A 21378-nucleotide genomic window follows, 5' to 3' on the forward strand; every position below is an offset into this window, starting at 1 on the left:
TTTTACATTTCATTGTTTCAAGACGTAAAGTTCTTAAAGTATTTAAATGACCAAATTAGAAGAAATGAAACACGAGGAATGACACATATAATTGATATTATTATATTTATGATCAGCCAATAGTTTAAAAGAAAATAAACAACTTAATTGATTTGATCTATACAAAAAAAAAATCAATGAAAAAAATAAATTAATTAGAAAAAAATGAAAATAATAACAAACTTGATATATTAAATTTGAAATAATAAAAAGAAAAATCTCACTTGATTTATTTAAAAGAAACTAAGAACACAAGAGAAACTAAGAACTTGACTGGCCTTTTTTTGCATTAAACCCTCTTTGTAACACCAAGAAAAACTAATAGAACTTGATTTGCCCTATCGGTTTTTCATTTTTATTCTTTTTATTTGGCCCATAATTATTAAAATGCTTTTTTACATATATTTTAAACTATAAAAATGTATAAAATATATTTTTTTATTAACTTTTAAATAATCATTGTTACTTGAGGCTTATACCTTTTTCTCGCCTCACACTTTATGCTTAAGGCTTACACTTCATTCTAACTAAATGTGAGACTTAAGCCTGAGGCAAAATCCATACACCTCACCTAGGGATGAATTAGAACCAAGTCGGGCTCAGCAAAAATATATAAAGCTCAAATTCAGGCTGAAGCTTGGCTCAAATTAGACGTGAGCTTGAATTGTACTTGACTTAGGGCTATGTTTGGTTTGAAGGAAAAGGTAGGGAAAGGAAGAAAAAGGCAGGGAAATCAAATACAAGATTTGTAAAAGTCTCCCTACCTTTCATTTCCCTATATTTTCCTTCAAACCAAACATACCCTAAGTTCGTATGTTTAACCTCAGCTCGGCTTAAGCTCAATAGTGAACCAAGTTTAAAAATTAGAAATATATATAACATAAGCTAAATTAGGCCCATGAACTTCACAAGCTAAGCTTCAATAGACTCAAGCACAGCTCATTTAACAAACAAGCATTTATATTAGGCTCAAGCTCAATTTAAACCAAACCGAATCGAACATTTCACAAGCCAAGCTTTAAAACAATGATCAGTCCAAATATTAATCTTGCCATTGATTTCCCATTTAGGGGGGGTTTGAAATGCAGCGAGTTATGGCTTTCTGAGGTGGGCTACACACAGCCAATACGCCAAGGTTTGGTAAAATTTCCAAAAATCATATTGGCCGCATCAACCACTTTAAGTATCTTATCCAGAGCTTCGGAGCAACTGAACCAGCTTAAGCTGAATCTTCAGCGCAGCCCTCCCGAACGGGCATTCAGTCATCTGCTTCACCCTCTTTGTATATCCAGAGCGCTTTAAAGCAGCTGAACCAGCTTAGCTGAATCTTCAGCTCAATCTTCCCAAGTTATGATATATGTATACAGACATTAGCAGTTTAGCACATTACAATTTACAATTAGATACCGACTTCCAGGAGATGAAATGCCTGTAGTAGCTCTTGGCTACAAACAAATTGACCACTTCCAGGAGGTTGACAGTGCAAAGTCTATAATCCCGGAGAGCATCACCGACCCCAAACCCAAGTTCTGATAAAATTTTTATCAAGGCAGTTAACATTGAGGTAAATGGTGTTGATGGAGACTACGGATAAAATAAACAAATTATTGAAGCTGTTTATCTGTACAGGTGAAAAATGGGACTCATGCCCCATCGGAGATGAAATGACTAAAGAACTTAAAAGTGGTGTTTTGTTGGTATGTACATAGCTAGCAGCCTAGCACCCCAGCTCCGAGAAGATGGATGAGATCAGTCGCTGATATCGAAGTACTTTGGGTTCTCTGGAAAGTGGTGTTCCACATGCAACTGCACCGTAAAGCAACAACTTCCTTTTAGATAAACTAGTGAAAAAAGGTTTTTTTTCTAAAAAAAAAAAGGAGAGGAAATTGGAAAGGTCAAGGATGTCAAGTCATGCATCTATAAGCAAGAGTTGTAAAATTCAGCACCAAGACAGAGAAAGGTAACTCGACCACTTAAAAAGCATAATATAAATGGGTCTGCAGGAAGCAACGTAACTCAAACCTAGAGAGAAATCTTGGATCGACTAGCACTGTAGCACAAACCTCGGGACTCATTAGCACTATAACTTCTCTTTATTGCTACCCTCTTGAGACAATCATCTCGTGGCTCTTCCATACACTTGATTCAGAAGATGGACTACAAACTGTAAGTAAGATATCCGCATTCGCAAGAACTACTATTACAAAACTATGTTCCAAGTAGAGAAATAAATTCAGAAGGCTACATCGTACTGGAGCTTTGATACACCACTAGAGTTCTTTGAGGTGGAGAGATCAGATATTCAATTTCCAAGGCGTCTTAAGCAGTCCCTAGGGTCCACAACACTTTAATAACACTCGGAGATAAGTGGTAATAGCAGGACTCTTGAATCCACATATCCACTGGAACTACCCAGCTAACGTACCAACCGGCCACCACTCGGTTTTTTAAAAGAATATTGTCAATTATCGCCCACCATGAGTCCAACCTATGATGCCTAAAATTCAGGGGCCTCTACTGCCAGCCTCAAGAACCTGTGGACCACCACAATCAAATGAAAACATTTTCATTCAAATAACGTTTTTCCTTTTAATTTTGGTTCTATTCTTCTTTTTCTAAAGAATGACAAAATTTTAACTTAACCCCTAATAGATGTTCTAAAGAGACCCAATTATTGTTTACTTCTTAATAGATGTTATAAAGAGACCCAATTATTGTTTACTTCCTAATAGATGTTCTTTGTAAAGCTGATGGGGAATCCGGTTACCACCTCATGGTCTCTTGTAAGGTTACTAAAACTGTATAAGAGTGGGCACTTTACCACTTCGGGTGTTCTTGAAATCCTCCCGAGAGTGTCCAAAGTTTGTTCTCCCCTTCGTTTTTAAGATGGCTTAAGAAGCGAGGGAAGATGATGTGGAAGAGGGCAGCCGTGTGTTGGTCAGTGTGGGAGGAAAGAAATTTACAATTTTTTTCAGATAAGGAAAGAACTCTGGACCTATTAGACCTAATACTAGGGCTGTTCATAAGAAGGCCCAACCCGACCCAACCAACCAACCTGGACCGACCCAACCCGAGTCAGTTGGGTTTTCATCAGCACCGATTGGTTTCAGTTTGGGCAAATTCATAAACCGACCCAAACCGAACCAAACCAATTAGTCTTCTAGCTAGTTCCTACTTAACTAGTCTTCTAGAGTTCTAGTTCCTACTTAACTAAATTGTATCTATCCTAGTTTCTCTAGTCTTTTACACCAAATAGGCAACTAATTAGGAAATTACAATTAGAATTAGGTGTCATTTTTTACTTAGATTAGAATTTAGAAAGTTTCTTGAAATATAAATATTTCAGCCTTCTTTCTATAAAACAGTTTGACTTTCTATTTTATTGATAACTTTTGTCTTACTTGACACTTATTTTTACATGAAGAATTTATTGATTTTATTCTTTACCTGAATTGAATTCAGATTTATCTTGGACTCTTGAACAACAACTAATTCAGATTTACATGAAAATTTATCTTGGACTTTGAATTGAATTCAGATGGCTGAAACGATGATCAAATGAATTTCCTTCTAGTTCTAGGCTTCTCTGTCCTTTTTGTACAGAAGCAAAACCAAAACGACCCAAACCAACTCAAACCGACCAGGTCGGTTTTGCCTACCCGTGAACAGCCCTACCTAATACTTTTAAGGGCTGCCCACTGGCTAAAATCTATGGAACTGTTTTCAGACTTTCCTATGGCTGACCTGTTAAGAAACTGGAAAGAAATAGCAGCCTCTACTCGGTGTAAAAGGACTCTTAGTCCCTCATGGTCCCCTCCTCCCTCTAGATTTATAAAATTGAATTTTGATGGCAGTAGTTTAAGGAATCCAGGGCCCTCTGGAATTGGGAAGTATTCAGGAATGAGGAAGGGATTGTTATTGCTTTGTTCTCAGGCCCTATTGGAGAAGAGACTCACTTAGGGCTGAGATCCTTGCAGTTCTGGATGGAATTCAAAGAGCAAAGGAACTAAATATCAGTCATTTGATCCTGGAATGTGATTCAAAGGTGGTGATTAGTTGGTTGAAGAAAGAGGACAGTGGTTTATGGAGCTATAACAATGAAAAGAAAAAATTCTTATGGTTGTGTAGGGACATTGAGATACAGTACAGCTGGGTGAAGAGGACCACTAATTCATTTGTAGATGGGTTGGCCAAGCAAGGGGTGAATAGGGAGTCTACCTTTTGGGCTAATTTTAATCTCCTTTCATTGTATTTTGTTGATTGGGAGCTAAGACATTTTATCTCCCCCTTATTGTATCTAAAGCTTTACAAATCTTCACTTAATTAATAAAGTTTCTGTTATTGATCAAACAAAAAAAAAAAAACTACCCCTAGATATCTTAGAAGAGTTAAAAACTTCCATCTATGAACATCTAGATGAAAAGGATATGAACTACTCTGCTACTCTGCTAGAGAGTGAACAAATGCAATTTCATAGCTTTTTTTTTGTCTTGAATCTCCATAAGTGTTGGGGAAGCTCCAACGTACTAGCCTTTTAACTCCTGAAGGATACTATGTTAGTAGCATGACAATATTCACAATATTTTGCAAGGCCTGCCTAGAAATAAAGCTGGTCATATGCATATGGATCTCACATTATACTCCCTATTCCATCATGGTTAAAAGGTAGTCCTTATCCATGACCGTATAATACAAGAAAGAACTGAAAAGGTGCTACTTTGTGATGGCCTTTACACGTATTTACTCCAATTAGAAATTTCTTTAAGTAATTTCCTAGCACTCAAGAGTTTTTCTAGAAAAAGTGAAAGCTAAGATTTAATGTTGTGTTTGGTTTGAGAGAAAAGGTAGGGCCAAATTGGCCTTTCTCTTCTTTTCTTTTTGTTTTTTTTGATAATTGAAATAATTTTATTAATCAGCAATAGACAATAGTACAAAGTCCCCAAGGAAAGGCACGAATTGCAACCTCTCCGGGCTAGTTAAGTACAGATTTCCAAATTAATAACTTAGAAGCACAAAAAAGATCATCCCTATAAACCCCCTGTTTGGCTAAAGCATCAGCCAAAGAATTAGCAGACTTACTAACCCATTTTACCTCAACTCTCATATTGTTGGTTAACCACTTTACTTTTTTTATGAGATCTTTGTAGCCCCAAATGGTGGTATCCAAATTTAGGAGCCACCTTGTTACCACCTGAGAGTCCCCTTCAACTAGGAGATGCTCCACCCCAAGCTGGTTGGCGATTTGAATTCCTTGTACTGCAACAAGGATTTCTGCCCTTGTGGAATCCCCCACTCCCACCGGTCCGGAGAATAGGGAAATTATGTCGCTGTCCTTATTTCTCAGGATACCCCCTATACTTGAAGGCCCTGGGTTGCCTTAGCTGCTTCCATCAAAGTTCAGCTTGATGACACCTTCTAAAGGCAGAATCCATTCTAACAGAATTTTATCCTTCTTTGTTGAAGTGTTAACTATTACTAGCCAATTCCTCCACAAGTCATTAAAGGAGAAGTCAACAAAGATGTCCACAGTTTTCAGTCAATGGATTACTCTTGTTAGGATACAATCCTTCATTTCATCTAACCCTCTTTCCTTCTCTAAGAAAATTCTTGCATTCCTTTCCTCCCAAAGAGTCCAGAGAGTGGCTGCCCTAACACATTTCCACATGACCTTACCTCTTCTAGTGTGTCAAACAAAGACAGATGGGTTGAATAACAAGCTTAAATCAGAAGGCATAGACCACCTACCTCCAAATAAACAAAGGCTCCACCTCCAAATAGCTGTAGCAAAGGAATAGGAGATCAGCAAATGGACACCGTCCTCATTCTCAACCTTACACAAGGAACACCAATTTGGGGAAAGACAAAGCAAGGATCTCTTTTTTATAAGTTTTCCAAAGTATTGATTTTCCAATAGAAGACTTCCCAGCAGAATACAGCAATTTTTGGGAGAATAGGTCGTGCCCAAACTTCTTTGACAAGGAATCCTTGGGAAAATGGGTTAGAACTGAGGGATTTTAGAAAAGAAGAGCAACTAAAATTACCTTTTGGAAGAAGAGTCCAAACTCTTTGATCAGAAGAAGTGGGGTCCAAGCAAACAAATTCTAGTAAATGAATTAGCTCAATAACACAATTCGACTCACCATCCCTTAACCCTCTCTGAAACCCAAAGTCCCAGTTTAAAGACAAGGGGTTTAACAGGCTCGAGAGAAAAGTTGCAATTGGCTCAAGTTTGTGAAGGGAAATGGAATAGAGCGAGGGGAAACAATCTTTGAGGGGTTGAGTACCCACCCAAATATCCTCCCAGAACAAAATAGCATTACCAGAACAAGCATCATACTTGATGAATCTGAGGAAGCGAGGGAGAATACCATGTATAGCCTTCCAAGTTGTATTAAGGGTAGTTGGGCGAGATATCCCAGAATCCCAACCATTTCCTGCACAACCATGAATGCTTGCCACCACCTCATGCCATAATCTCTCTCTCTCTCTCTCTCTCTCTCTCTCTCTCTCTCTCTCTCTCTCTGGGTCGTCTCCATAGCCACTTCCCTAGAAGGGCTACATTCTTCAGCACTATGTTCCCTATCCCTAAACCCCCTTCTTCCTTTGGTTTGTTAACTATCTCCCATTTGATCAAGTGATCCTTTTTCACCTCTCCTGGTTCCCATAGAAAGTCCCTCATTCTCTTCTCCAGTTTCTTAGCCTCCCTTGGAGGAATCTTGAACACTGAAAGGAAATAGGTTGGAAGGTTGGCAAGTGTAGCCTTAATTAAAGTCATCCTACCCCCTATTGAAATGTAATTCTTTTTCCAAGCCGCGAAGCACTTGTCAAATTTCTCCACAATAGGAGCCCAGAAACTACTTTCATTAGGGTTGTTGGCTCCTAAGGGTAGCCCTAAGTATGTCAAAGGCCAAGAAGAAATATTGCAACCTAAGCATTCTGCAATGGATTAAATCTCCCTATTCTCCAAGTTAAATCCAGCCACACAACTTTTATCAAAATTTACCTTCAAGTTGGAGACCCTCTCAAAAGTACTTATTAAAATCTTAAGGTTCTCCACTTTGCTCAACTCATTCCCTTCAAACCAAACACAGCCTAACAGGCCAAATTGGTCAAATAAAGTTTATTTTGAATATCATGAAGTTCTGCTTTAATAGGGCTTCTTGAATCCTTTTCATTTCTTGTTCTCATTTAAGGAGAACAAGATTAACAATCCTCCAATCAAAACATTGGTTCTCCCATCATCCCCTTCATCAAGGAACCTGTAGAGAAGATGGGCCGAATGGCCCATGGGATGTTACTGTATATTATCTTTATATTCTTCTCTATAATGGGCCTTATTCTGGGCCCATACTCTTTTATATTCCTCTTTTGTAATATCCTGTCCAACTAAGGACCTCTCTTGTAATTACTAAAAGATTAACTTAATAAAAGTGTATTTAGAGAGTTAGAGGGAGGTTAAATTCAAACTCCTCATCCTCTAACCCTTCTTGCCGCAGCTCTCTCTTCTTCTCTAATCCTCTCTTTTCTTTGTTTCAAACACAGTCCCTACTTCTAGGACTGTTTTTCAACTTGGTATCAGAGCAGGCCACTGCTTGGCGTGTCCCTCATGTGGTTCTAGATCAGCCAACTACATGAGGAGGTTCTAGGGCTGAGAGTTTATAGTCATCCGCCTGATTCTTGGAGGTCATTGGAGGGTTCCCAAGCTTCTACACACTTGGAGAAGGGTTCGGTGACCAGGAAGAATCAAAGAACAAGTTGCTTTGCCTGATTTAAAATCAAAGAAAAGGGTTTTCAAAGTCATCCTAGAGGACAAGTGTTCGGCCTGGTTTATTGTTCAAACCAAAGACTCTCTTGTTGCAAGTCTTTGCTCAGTTGTTTCTGGGTTAATCATTCACTGTTCTGGACTGTTAAAAGGTCCAAAGTTTCCTTTTGGAAACAATACAGCTATTCGGCTATCCTCTAGTCTGATTTAATCCAGAGATTTCTGGGTTATTTTTTATTTCTTTTCTGGACTGTCATGTAACCGAAATACCTCTGGAATCACTACTGCTGAGACTACTTCATTCGGCCACTGTTGCTGGACTGCTCCTACTCAAAAATTTCTGGGTTGCTTTGGAGGTCCTATTCGGCTGATTATTGGGTTGGGAAGTTGCTGAGACTGTTTTAAAACTAAGTGATACTGGTCTCATCTTCATTCCAGCCCCTTCTTGAAGGTTGAAACAATAAACAGTGCCTATACTTTGAAGGCTGAAACAGTAAACAGTGGGTTGTTAAGTATTGCACACTGAGTGTTCGACAAAAGGTCACTCAAGGACTATGGTCTTTTGTCTTCCTATTGGGGACATCGGCTGTTAGAATCTAAAATACCTTGTGTTTGGAAGTTATTGGGTGTCTTTTTGAAGGCTGAAACAGTAAAGAAAGAACTACCGCCGAACTCTGCATGATGGATTTCTCAAACTTTGAAAACAAGAATAATGCTGAATATGGGCAGATTTTAAGAACCCCAACCGATTCTATGATGGTTGTAACTACAGTCAAGCTTGATGGGACCAATTACTTAGCTTGGTCACAATCAGTGAAAATCCATATTTGTAGCAAAGGAAAATGGGGCTTTATTTCTGGGAACAAGAAAGCTCCTTCAGAGGATGATCCATCTTATGAGAGATGGGTATAAGAAAACTACACTATGATTGGGTGGCTTGTGAACTCAATGCAGCCACAGATCAGTCAACATTATCTGTGGATGAATGGGGCTAAAGAGATCTGGGATAGTGTTGCAGAGACTTATTCCCAGAAGTTGAATGTTGCTAGAGCTTCCAAACTGAGAAGTGATGTGAAGAATCTAAGACAGGGGGAGAAGTCACTTGCAGCATACTTCTCAATCTTAAAATCTATATGGCAAGAGATTGATTTGATAGAGACTGTGACTTGGGATACCCCTAAGGATGCTGAAACATATAGGAAATTGGTTGAACAGAATAGGGTGTTTGAGTTCTTGACAGGGCTGAATTCTGAATATGATATTACAAAGCAAAACATCTTGTCCAAGGAAGATGTTTCATTGTCACAAGCATATACTCTGGTCAGCAGTGAAGAAAGTAGAAGGCAAGTGCAGGTTCAAGGAGTTGGTATTAATGATCATTTTGCAAATATGGGAATTAAACCCAAAGGGGTTACAGAAGCTCACAGTGGCACAGGAAGGAAGGAAGTGGTGTGTGAATATTGTAAGAAGCCGAAACATTCAAAGGACAAGTGCTGGAAATTGCATCCCAATCTTGTACCTATCAGATTCCAGAAGAAGAATGATAGTAGAAAGACAGGAAGTGCACATGCAGCCACAGGCACAGATACAGAGGTTGAATCTACCAGTGCACAGTTGGCAGCCATGAAAGCTGAATATGAGAAGTTTGGAAAGATGATCAGTCAGCTTGAAAGTGCATCTTCATCATCCATCCCTTCTGGAAGTTCAACCACCATTGCATTTGCTCACTCAGGTATAAGGGCTTCTGCTAACCATGCATCCACCTCAGGTAAACACAAAACCCCTTGGATAATAGACTCAGGTGCTTCTGATCACATGACCAACATTTCCACTTTATTTGTTTCATATGATTTACTTCCTGGCCCTGACAAAATCACCTTAGCTGATGGTTCTCTTGCCCCTATTTCCGGCAAGGGAACTGTCAAGGCTACAGACTCCTTACTCTTATCTTCCACTCTTAATGTGCCTAAATTAAATACCAATTTGTTATCTGTAAATAGCCTGACCAAATCATTAAATTGTTGTGTAACCTTTTTCCCTTCTCACTGTGTGTTTCAGGACCTGAAGTCTCAGAAGGTGATTGGGAGTGGCCATGAAGCGAATGGAATATACTTGCTCGACACCCCTGGCCAATGCTTTGATCATCCCAAGAGTGTTGCTTTTGGTTCTACTTTTTCAGAGTCTGTTAGTCAAATTATGTTGAGTCATTGTCGGTTGGGTCATTTACCTTTTTCTGCTTTAAGCCATTTGTTTCCAAAACTGTTTAAGGGAGTCAGTGTGTCCAGTCTCAATTGTGAGTCCTGTCAGTTGTCAAAGCATTGTAGAAAAAATTACCCTGTGAGCAATAAAAGATCATCTTTTCTTTTTCATATTGTGCACTCTGATATGTGGGGGCCATACCATTTATCCTCTATGGGGGGTTACAGATATTTTATCTTGTTTATTGATGACTTCTCTAGATTCACCTGGATATACTTAATGAAATCCCGGGATGAAGTCCCAAGACTTGTGAGGCAATTTCATGAGTTTGTTCTAACTCAATTTGGTACCATAATTAAGGTTTTCAGATCTGACAATGCAAAAGAGTATTTTGAGAAGAGTTTATCCTTGTATCTTTCAGACATGGGGGTTATTCATCAAAGCTCCTGTGTTAGAACCCCTTAACAAAATGGAGTTGCTGAGAGAAAAAATAGACATATTGCTGAAATTGCAAGGAGCCTTTTGTTTGCCTCACATGTTCCCACAAGATTTTGGGGTGATGCTGTACTTACTGCTACCTATCTCATAAACCGTATGCCATCCAGGGTACTACGGTTTAAATCCCCCTTCAGCCTTCTTCATCCAGACAAGGATCTCTTCTCAATTCCTCTTCGTGTGTTTGGCTGTACCTGCTATGTTCACATTCCAAGTGTGCAAAGACACAAGTTTGAACCGAAAGCCCACAAATGTATCTTCCTTGGTTACTCCCCCACACAAAAGGATTATTGTTGTTTTGATCCAAAGACTGGCACCCGACATGTCTCTATGGATGTTACCTTTAATGAACTTTCTCCTTTTTATGGTTCCTCTCAGGATGGACATTGTCCACAGGGGGAGAGTCTGTCACAAGTTTTTGCTCTTCCTCTTCCTGTCCCAGTTGAGCCTCTTGACAAACCTGTATCCTCACCAAATGAGTCAAAGGAGGATCAATCACTTCATACCTCTTGTCCCAAGGACCCTATTTCTTTACCCCCTCGACCTATTCATAATCCCAAAGTGTATCAAAGGCAGAGATCCAGGAATAAGCAAGTGGTTTACTTTACAACAGATGAAGCTCATGCATTCCCAATCACAGATGAGACAACAGGTATTGCTTCAACTCCTTTGGAATCATCTTTTCCAGACCGTGATGTCCCCATTGCTGTTAGGAAAGGGAAGCGGAAATGTACTGCACACTGCATTTCCAAACACCTTTCTTATGACCTGCTTTCTCCTTCATACTTTGCCTATCTCTCTTCTGTTGCTTCTAACCCCATTCCTAGGTCTGTCTTAGAAGTTCTTGGGATTCTAGAATGGAGAGATGCCATGGAAACCGAAATGGATGCTCTACATGCAAATGGTACTTGGGAGGTGGTGGATTTGCCTGAAGGGAAGGATCTGGTTGGGTGCAAGTGGGTTTTCACCATTAAATACAAGGCTGATGGAACTATTGAGAGGTACAAGGCTAGGCTTGTTGCAAAAGTCTATACACAGACATATGGGATTGACTACCTAGAGACTTTTGCCCCTGTTGCCAAGATGACATCTGTGAGGGTTCTTTTATCTCTGACAGCTCACTTTGATTGGCCTCTATCAGTTGGATGTAAAGAATGCATTTCTGAATGGTGACTTACATGAGGAAGTCTACATGTGTCTTCCCCCAGGGATGTATGGGAAAGATATGCAAGGAAAGGTATGCAGATTGAAGAAATCTCTTTATGGTCTTAAACAATCTCCTAGAGCCTGGTTTGAGAGATTTAGAGCTGCACTTGTTAAATTCGGCTATGTTTAAACACAGTCGGATCATACTCTGTTTGTAAAGAAAAGTTGATCTTTGGCAGTGTATCTCATTGTGTATGTTGATGACATTATAGTGACTGGTGATGATGCCTCAGGCATTCTGGCTCTTAAGTCTTTCCTCCGTACAGAATTTGAGATTAAGGATCTGGGGGAAGTTGAGATACTTCCTTGGCATAGAAGTTGCCAGATCCAAGGATGGGAACCTTATTTCCCAAAAGAAATATGTTCTTGATTTATTGTCTGAAACTGGAAAATTGGGTGCAAGACCAGCTACAACTCCCATTGATATGAGTTACAAACTTTCAGCTACAAATGGAACTCTGTTGGAAGACAAAGGAGTTTTTCAGACTTCTTGGGAAGCTTCTATACCTGTGCATGACTAGACCAGATATTGCGTATGCTGTCAGTTGCATTAGCCAATTCATGCATGCTCCTAGAGATACTCATATGGCAGCAGCAGAACGGATTTTGTGCTATCTGAAAGGCTCTCCAGGGAAAGGAATCCTATTTACCAAGCATGACCACTTGAAACTTGAAGCCTATACTGATGCTTATTGGGCTGGAAATATGGATGACAGAATATCTACTTCAGGATATTGCAGTCTGGTGGCTGGTAATGTTGTCTCTTGGAGGAGTAAGAAACAATCTGTTGTGGTCAGATCTTCTGCAGAAGCAGAGTATAGGGCCATGGCACATGGGGCCTCGGAATTGTTGTGGCTAAGGTCCTTAATGGAAGAACTTGGGATTGATCATAACAGACCCATGATGTTGTACTGTGATAATCAGGCTGCCATCAACATTGCTCACAACCCGATACAACATGATCAAACCAAACATATTGAAGTTGATAGACATTTTATTCGAGAAAGAGTCTCCTCCGGAGAAGTGTGCCTTCCATTCGTTACCTCTGAAGGACAATTGGCAAACTTTCTCACCAAAGGCATCTCCAAGGAAGACTTCATCATGACACTAGCAAGCTGGGCATGATTGACATCTATGCTCAGCTTGAGGGGGAGTGTAGAGAAGATGGGTCGAATGGCCCATAGGCTGTTACTGTATATTATCTTTATGTTCTTCTCTGTAATGGGCCTTATTCTGGGCCCATATTCTTTTATGTTCCTCTTTTGTAATTTCATGTCCAACTAAGGACCTCTCTTGTAATTACTAAAAGATTAACTTAATAAAAGTGTATTAGAGAGTTAGAGGGAGGTTAAGTTCAAACTCCTCATCCTCTAACCCTTCTTGCCGCAGCTCTCTCTTCTTCTCTAATCCTCTCTTGCTAGTTTTCTTTGTTTCAAACACAGTCCCTACTTCTAGGACTGTTTTTCGACTGAACCCAAAAACATCCACCCCTTCTGCCACCTCTTGTACTCCCTTCTAGTTAAACCTTGTACCTAAAAGCTCTAACCATTAATTCTAGGACATTATCATTCTTCCCTGATCTGAATATTCTTGAACTTGAACTTTAGTGTTTATTTTCCAGAATCTGAAGATTAATTTTTGCCTCCAAGAATAGAAACTATACCTAGAACCATTGCTTGGTGTACTGGTTAAACCCCAGGCTGACGAACCTGAGAAAGCAGTCTGGATCTCAGAGCAGCCACTTCATGCTAAAAATGTAGGAGGGTAGGCCCAAATCCAGTCCACCCCTCCCAAGACCCAGGCTAGCCAGGACCAGCATTGGTTGAATGGCCTAGAAATTCTTGACTACACCCCAATGTTCTCTCCAACCTTAAACCCTTATTCAAAATGCACTCTATCCTTGATATTTATTCCATGATCACTCTCTGCATGACTGAAACTACTTGTTAAAAACATTTTATGTGATCCTTCCATTTGGATCTGAACCATAAATGACAATATGGCATTCATTAAAGCCGGAGTCTTCACATTAAAGCCAAATTCCCAAAGATTATAAATTTATATTCTTAAACCACAGCATTTATATTGAAACTCAAATTTCAAGCCATAAATACTACAAATAACCAAGGACAGCCCATTTACCTTGAGAACAAATCCTGATTGTTTTGAATCAAATATAACATAAAATGGAAAACAAAGTCTACTCGTGTTAAAGCCAAAAATAAATCCCCAAGGGCCATACGATATATTCTTAAAATCTATAACATCTATATTTAAATTCAAATTCTCAAACAATAAAACTATGAATAACTAATAACAGCCTATTTATCTCAAGAACAGATCTCCGTTGCTTTGAATCAAATAAAACATAAAATGGAAAGAGAAAAACTCACAAGCCAATATCCAAAGGTATGGTGTAAAACAATTATATATTTGGTTAAATATTTTATAAGGTGAATGGAAAGAGAAAAACCCGAAGCCAAAAGTGGAACAGAAAATCCACAGAAATATATATATATATATATATATATATATATATATATATATATGCGTGTGTGTGTGTGTGTATGTGTGTGGTTGGTTAAAAATGCTCAAGCACAATACCTTGCCCTCATCAGCATCAGAATGGCGCTGAGGGAACACAACTCTCAAATCATTGTAGAGGTAAAAGCGTCGTTCCCCTTCAATGTCAAATGCATTTGTTTCAGGAGCAGATAAAGGATCAGATTTGCATCTTTGGAATGATCTTGAACATTTCTTGGGAGAAGGGCATAGAAAACGGAGATGAAGAGCATAACGTAGAACACCAGCACCAGATGTATTCTCATTGACCCTTGAAAAATTATGTACAGATTTCCTGTCAGTTTCATGGCATGTATCCACTAGGGAGTTATCCTCCCCATGTTTCTTCTCACTGCTACTAAATTTTTCACTTTCTGGGCTAGCAACAAGATTGAAACCATTTGGCCGCTCAAGACAGTCCCCAGGTGAAAAGAACAGGGGACTTGTATCTCCCTTATTCTGGGATGGATTCGGTAGGTCATACTGCTCAGCATCATTTGTATATACACAACCCACAAATTTAGAACCTTCATTCCCAATAACTTCAGCATTCTGGCTTGTAGGTTTCATTGTATGTACAATGTTAACTCCATTTGAACTGGCAAACTCTCTGCTAATCTGTACAGGATGACTTCTCTCTGGGACTGTAGTAGCCTTGGGCTCATTTTTCATGTCAATATCTCTATTTCCTTCTTTCCCCGGGATTGAAAGTGAAACAGGAGTAGCAAGAGTTACTTTTTGGCGTAAGAATGTCTGATTCCAATTAACCAGTAATACATCAATAAGTAGTAAGTAATAAAATATATGCAAGAGAACCACCAAAAAGGGGAAAAAGATATTATTAAGAACAACTATACATGATACATATGATAAGTCTTCTTGCAATATTAATTATACCAAAAATCAAAGTAAAACACCAGAAACAGGAAGAATTTTTTGCACAAGTTACCAACCTAAAAATAAATTGATAATTAAGTACATTTCTAGTCCAACGAACCTTGGTTCCTGCTGGCATATCGCTCAAATCATAATTGCAAAAGAAAGTATGTAGAGGTGTCTTTTCTGGGTTGCTGAGAACCTGAAATAAGCAATTTAGAATGTCAGTAGATGAAAGCTATTTCTTAAGTCAGATCTACTAGAAAACAAGAATAGACACATGAGAGAATAGACAACTACCCTATTTTTCAATCTGTTATTTATTAGGCAATTACCCTATCAGCATTGAACTTATTCAAAAACACAATAAGAATAGACACATGAGAGAAGAAATACATGTTTACCGAGTTAAATGAATAATTTCAGAGGATTTTCAAGCCCTTCTCTAAATCTTAGAGGTGCAATGGCGCAACCCAAGAATGAAAGGATTGTATCTTGAATAACACTGAAAATCCTCACAGCAACCTTCAGTTACTACATTGGCAGTGGAATTTCATTTTACTGGTGCAAATTGAAAGCTTACTTTTTCTTTTGGGCTTTAATTTGTTTTGTTCATTTGCAATGCAAACAAAGTGATGTAAAGCCTGAAGTAAAATACACCAGAATTTACACTCTTATAAATTCATACTAGTGTAAATGAATTTCATTTTACTGGTGCAAATTGAAAGCTTACTTCTTCTTTTGGGCTTTAATTTGTTTTGTTCATTTGCAATGCAAACAAAGTGATGTAAAGCCTGAAGTAAAATACACCAGAATTTACACTCTTATAAATTCATACTAGTGTAAATGAATTTGCACTGAAAAAAAATGGAGCCTAAATGTTTTACAGTAAAAGCATTCTAACCAGAATTCATGTGACGCATGAATATAGGGAGCACATATGTTAACCATTCACTATTTAGTATGCAGGTCTAAATGAGTTTAACACAAAATGAATCGTTTAAACACCCAAAGAATGTCTAGGTTATTAAAGCTCAAGGAAAAAGATAAATACTGTGATCTATCAGCAAGCCTACAAAACCTATATAGGCTAGAAAGTGAAGAAATAAACATCTAGCAGATGCTCTCAGTAGAAAAATGGTGTAATGTGAAGGAAAAAAAATGAGACTGATACTGCCAATCTAGGACCTTCTAGGCAAAGTATACAAATAGTCTTATGAATTACCACACAAGAAAAAGGAATGAGATAAAAACAACAAAGATCTATCAGCATATGATTGTGAACTCTACAAACTATTGTCTGGATCACTGATCAAATAAAGTGAAAACCAAGTATAGACACCACTTATGAATTACCACACAAGAAAAAGGAATGAGATAAAAACAACAAAGATCTATCAGCATATGTTGTGAACTCTACAAACTGTTGTCTGGATCACTGATCAAATAAAGTGAAAACCAAGTATAAACACCACTTTGACAGTTCAATTGGAAAGTCAAAGGTACTGTAACAAGTAGGAAGACTCAAAGTAGTGCCCATTATCAATAATATCTGATGGCACATTGGCACTTCCCAGTAAACCATGGATGGAGAATCTTATATAAAAAATAAACAGAAAAATTCGACAATAGGTAAAATAAAAGTTAAATTTAGACACTAAAGCTGAAAACAAGGGTGATGTACCACTGGCACTTAGAAGTTAGCATGCCTATGTGTGTTCTGGTTAAACCCATAACCTGTTATTTCTCAACCATGGCTGAACTAAAATGGAGGAAGTCCCAGCACCACTCCAGCATGTTGGCTAGGAGGTTATAGAAACATATAGCAAGAGATCTTAAATGACAATAAGTACAGGTAGTAGCAGACACATCAGCTTTACAATGGCACTTATACAACATAATGTAAATGATACGCTGATCAAAGAAAAACATAATGTAAGTGATACAAATTTCAATATATTCTTTCATAGGAATCCAGATCAAAGAGCTATTGAACCTAACTTACATGATGAACAACCAAATTTGAGGGCTAAGAAACCTAGTACCAGTTGTATGCGCCCTTTCATAGGGATACGCAGGCGGCTCTTGACAGCTCGTGAATCATCAATGCTAAGGCTCCTCTTCATTTTAGGGCCTCTGCATTTGTTAGATGGAAAATGTCCTGCAAGATCTATTGTTGCATAGTACAGTAAGTAACTATCTCCATCCACACTAGCTACCGCAAATGGGAGTTTCTGTGATGGAGGTGAGAAGTTTCCCCCAGTAACATTCATAACAGCTAGAAAACCATCAATTCTCTGCAGAAGGGGGGATGCAAGTATAGAGTAACATGAGGTCTCCGTAAAATAGAAAGTGAAAATATCGGGTTAAAAATCAGTTATAATACAAACTCTTAAGTTGCAAGTATAGATATTAACCTGACTGACTTTGCCAGATGACAATCGACCAGACAATAAGGATTCTTCAAATGAACCAACCAAAGACCTCCTGACTGGAAGTCCACCCAAGCTCCTTACCAACTTGATGCATTGAGGTGTTGGGGCTGAATCAGGACCCCAATGCTGATTCATACCTGTTGTACCTTCACATGAAAATGGATCAAAATCTTTCTGCAAAATATCGCGGTCTTGAAATGACTTGCTCATCATTCTAAACTCATCTTCCTCCTTTGCAAACAAAATGCCAGGGCCAGATCCATCAAATGACTTTTTGATATTCTTTAAGGTCAAATAGTTACTTTGCATCTCCATCCTCACATCATTTTGTACTCCTGCAGTTTTCATTCTTTCAGAAAATTTTGGACCAAGAGGAGACAAAGAAAGAGGAGGCGAGATTGCACTCCTCGGAGTTATAGGTATTGCCCCAGTTCGAATTCTTATGTTACTTGCTTCCCCATTGGGATCAAGTCCAGGTGATGATAAGCAATGGCTTTGAGAGAGGGGTTCATTGTTCTCAAGCAAAGGACCATCAGTGAAAAGTGTAGAGCTTGTTCTAATACCACTACCTAGCATATTCTTCCATTTTGAACAACTAGATACAGACCAAACTGGGGTGCTCTGATAATCAGTGTGGCTAATATTAGCTTTCTTATGATCTTGTACCCCCAAAACACTATATGTGCCTCTAGGGGAAGGAGAAACATTGCCCCCATCAATGTCTAGAGGATCACCATCAAATTGATTTGGACAAAGCATGCCATTCAAAGGAGATAACAATCGTTTCCTCACTAGCGACCCATGTGATTCTGTTTCATTACCAATTGAGGTACCAGCAGAAGGAAGCTGATCTGGTGAACTTCCTTCAAACGTATTACGAGAAGAATCCGGACTACCAGATTCAAACCCCACAATCCTTGAGACAGGAATATGAATATTCCGTCCAATTTTAGGACCGAACCAACCAATTCTTTCCTTTGCACCAACCATAAACGTATGAGCATTGGATGCACCATCAATGGTGCTTTTATGCTTAAAAATCCCATCTGGGCCTTTTGGAAGCTCCAGGGAGGTCTTCCTCTGGAAATCTCCAAGAGAAGAGCAAGAGAAATCCACCGAAACCTTATTAACTGTGCTTCCTCCATGCATTCCATCAAGATCACAACTACTCAGACTAGTAAACCGAGGTGAATGTTGCACAAACGTGCTTAGGGATGCAGCAACTTCATCAGCAATTTTGCCGGAAGAAACTTGAGGTAAGCCCATAACTAGGACTTTCAACCAGTCTGCCAGTGACAATTATTTAATCCTCTCAAGATCTAATGCGTCTATCTTTAAAACAACTTTCCTATTCTCGTTGATTATCCATTCTAGCCCTCCTCTTAACAAATATTGGATGAAGAGTGAATCCCAGCCCCATCAAAGCCACATAACAAGATCAAGCAACATCTTCCCTATTACTCTGCCACAATTTCAATCAAAAGAAGTAAATCCTACCAAATCCCAAATCTACTGTAAGAGTTGCCGGCTATCTGCTATCCGCTATCTATCTACTAAAGGTGACATGATTTCAATTACCATTCCTTTATAAAACCGTGGGAAGAAACCCGAGCAGAGAGTTAAAATCCAAAAGGAACTGCAAGAACAGAGCTTCTGGCCTCCATACCAGCAAGCACTGATGCACGGCTGATTCATGGTTGCACGAGAAACCAAATAACAAGCCTGAAATGATATTTGCAGAATAAAAAGTAAATCAATAAATTGCAAGGGCCTCTGAGTTACAGATATGAAGAAACATAAGACAGTGTTTCATATTTCATCATTTTTTTTGTACAACTGAGGCATTCGTAAGATATGAAGAGCTAATTTACCAATATGAACCACTATTCATATTCAATGATTAAAAGCACAAAAAATGCAACCGAACTTTTAAAATGAAAATTATTAGTTGATATAGCTAATCACATTTTTATTAGAAATCTTTACGAAAAATATTATAAGAAATGCAATTAATACATGTGAAAAATTAAAGGAAAAAAAAAAAAAAAAAAACAAACCGAATGTTCAGCTATGATGCATTAATAAAGATCATCGAGAGATAACGAAAAATATTTTATAATTCTTAGCTGTTTATCTCCAGTTCTTTCGTTTCAGAAAAATGGAAACAGAAAAGATAAACTATTCAAAGCCTGAGTTAAAAAGACATAATACAGCCCAACCAGCAACCGATCTGAATAAGATTATAAATCAACATTTCAGCATCAAATGCAACATAGAACGGGAAGGGAAAAAATCAGAACGCAATCCGATTCCTTGTAACGATCAACGAATACAAAGAACACCCAAAAGAAGGACACATTCACCAAAAAGCCCAACCTTATTTTCGCATCTACCTCGAAACCACACCAAAACCGCAACAGCCTAACCGCGACCTACCCAAACATCCATAAACTCAGAAAGGCGAGTCGGCAAATATCAAAAATGCGAAATCTAAATTCTTAAGCCCACCAAACTCCTCTTCTCCAAAAATTAATTAATAAAGGGGAAAAAAAACGGTGAATGAAACACATGAATGAAGAGAAGGAGAAGAAAGAAAGAGAAAATAAAATAAAAAATGACAGAAAAGGAATTGGATGTAGAATAATCCGATTACAAGAACAAGACGCACGCACCAGTGAAGCTTGCGATCAGGGAATCCGATCTATAAATCATGTTCGATCATCATCAGTGTGAAATTTATGTAAACGTAAATTTTATTAGATTAAAGAGGAAAAATAAAAAAGAAGGACCGGTCAAGGAACCCTTAAAAGTGAAGGTAAAATTTCTTCTTTTTTCTTCTTGGCCTGCTTCTCGTCGTCTCTGATGTTGTATTTGCGGTGGTTCCTCGCAGTCCCATCTCTCTAATGTTCGCTCTCATCCCTGTTTTTATATCATTGTAACCCCCCACCCCCACCGTGCCACCTCCTCCTCCTTCCTTTTTTAAGTCCTTAACCTGAATTTTCTGCCTGTTTTTAAATGCCATTTTATCTCTTTGCAATTTTTCCTTCTCTTTCTTCCCCCCTCTCCGTAGCCTCCTGCCGTATGACTTATGAGTACGTACTCATAGACAACCATTTCTTTTTTTATTTCCCCAATGGAAGAAAAATGAAAATTTGACTTGAAATAAATAAGGTAAATGTGCAAGTTGCGGCTCGGCTTCTCTATTCTCGCCCCTTCCGTCGCTGAGATGTCTCACTTCTGTTCTGCGCGAAAAAGACCTAAAACTCCTCCTATAACACTGTATCTGAGAGAACGGCATCTCGCTGCACATCGGGAATATCTCCCCAACAATTAACATGCATGTATTAGATATATTCCCGATGTACGCTTGGATGCCCGTATTTTAAGAGGTTTTACACCGACCTAACAGCCGCATCCGATCGTGTGTTGAGAGCATCTTCTACTGTGTATTTGGAATATTATAAGGGTCCCATATTATAAGTACAGGAAATGGTCCTGACGTGCGACTGATGCATGCTGTTAAGCCCGTGTGAGGAGCACTCAGAAAGGAATAGAGTCAATAGACTTTGTTGGCATCATGATCGGAACGGGATCAGCTCTTCACACATGCGCATCTACCGTATATTAGGAATATCAATAATAACTTATAAGTGCAGGAGATAGTTCTCAATGCATGGTAGGTGAGATGCCTTATGTGAGAAGCAGATCTAATCTCATCATGATCAAGGAATTGTTATTATTAGATAATGAAGATTGGCTTCAGCTGGTGCAAGTCAATGTTAATACCGTTCAAATATCTTCTTC

The 21378-nt window shown here is 38.7% G+C and overlaps 1 protein-coding gene and 1 long non-coding RNA gene across 12 annotated transcripts; both read right to left on the reverse strand.

Annotated features, from left to right (window-relative positions):
* Window positions 1-1613: 1613 nt before the first annotated feature.
* On the reverse strand, window positions 1614-20568 carry LOC148853424 (uncharacterized). 10 transcript variants are annotated; one of them, XM_088982222.1, is made up of 7 exons: window positions 20247-20568; window positions 19153-19296; window positions 17557-19036; window positions 17185-17436; window positions 15261-15341; window positions 14306-15016; window positions 1614-1845 (listed from the first exon to the last, which is right to left on the reverse strand). In XM_088982222.1, the coding sequence occupies exons 3-7, from the start codon at window positions 18838-18840 to the stop codon at window positions 1789-1791; spliced, it is 2385 nt and encodes a 794-aa protein (XP_088838348.1). In that variant the 5' UTR covers window positions 18841-19036; window positions 19153-19296; window positions 20247-20568; the 3' UTR covers window positions 1614-1788. The 10 variants fall into 10 exon arrangements, with proteins under 10 accessions (XP_088838348.1, XP_088838353.1, XP_088838354.1 ...); XM_088982227.1 differs by having other exon boundaries at window positions 20228-20526; XM_088982228.1 differs by having other exon boundaries at window positions 20376-20525.
* LOC148853425 (uncharacterized) lies at window positions 2005-2429 on the reverse strand. 2 transcript variants are annotated; one of them, XR_016112262.1, is made up of 2 exons: window positions 2292-2429; window positions 2005-2178 (listed from the first exon to the last, which is right to left on the reverse strand). It is a non-coding gene; the product is annotated as an uncharacterized LOC148853425 (long non-coding RNA). The 2 variants fall into 2 exon arrangements; XR_016112261.1 differs by having other exon boundaries at window positions 2285-2399.
* Window positions 20569-21378: the final 810 nt, after the last annotated feature.

Source organism: Nelumbo lutea, chromosome 4 (assembly GCF_056320005.1).
Source record: "Nelumbo lutea isolate HS-2025 chromosome 4, American lotus-T2T, whole genome shotgun sequence".
In the NCBI taxonomy this organism is placed as follows: domain Eukaryota; kingdom Viridiplantae; phylum Streptophyta; class Magnoliopsida; order Proteales; family Nelumbonaceae; genus Nelumbo; species Nelumbo lutea.

Excerpts from the sequence above, each read along its gene's own strand:
- LOC148853424 (XM_088982222.1), bottom strand. The coding sequence starts at position 18,840 with ATGGGCTTACCTCAAGTTTCTTCCGGCAAAATTGCTGATGAAGTTGCT. Across the intron at positions 15,017-15,260 it reads ATATGCCAGCAGGAACCAAG|ACATTCTTACGCCAAAAAGT; the intron begins GTTCGTTGGACT and ends AATTGGAATCAG. Across the intron at positions 1,846-14,305 it reads CTGATGCTGATGAGGGCAAG|TTGCATGTGGAACACCACTT; the intron begins GTATTGTGCTTG and ends TTTACGGTGCAG.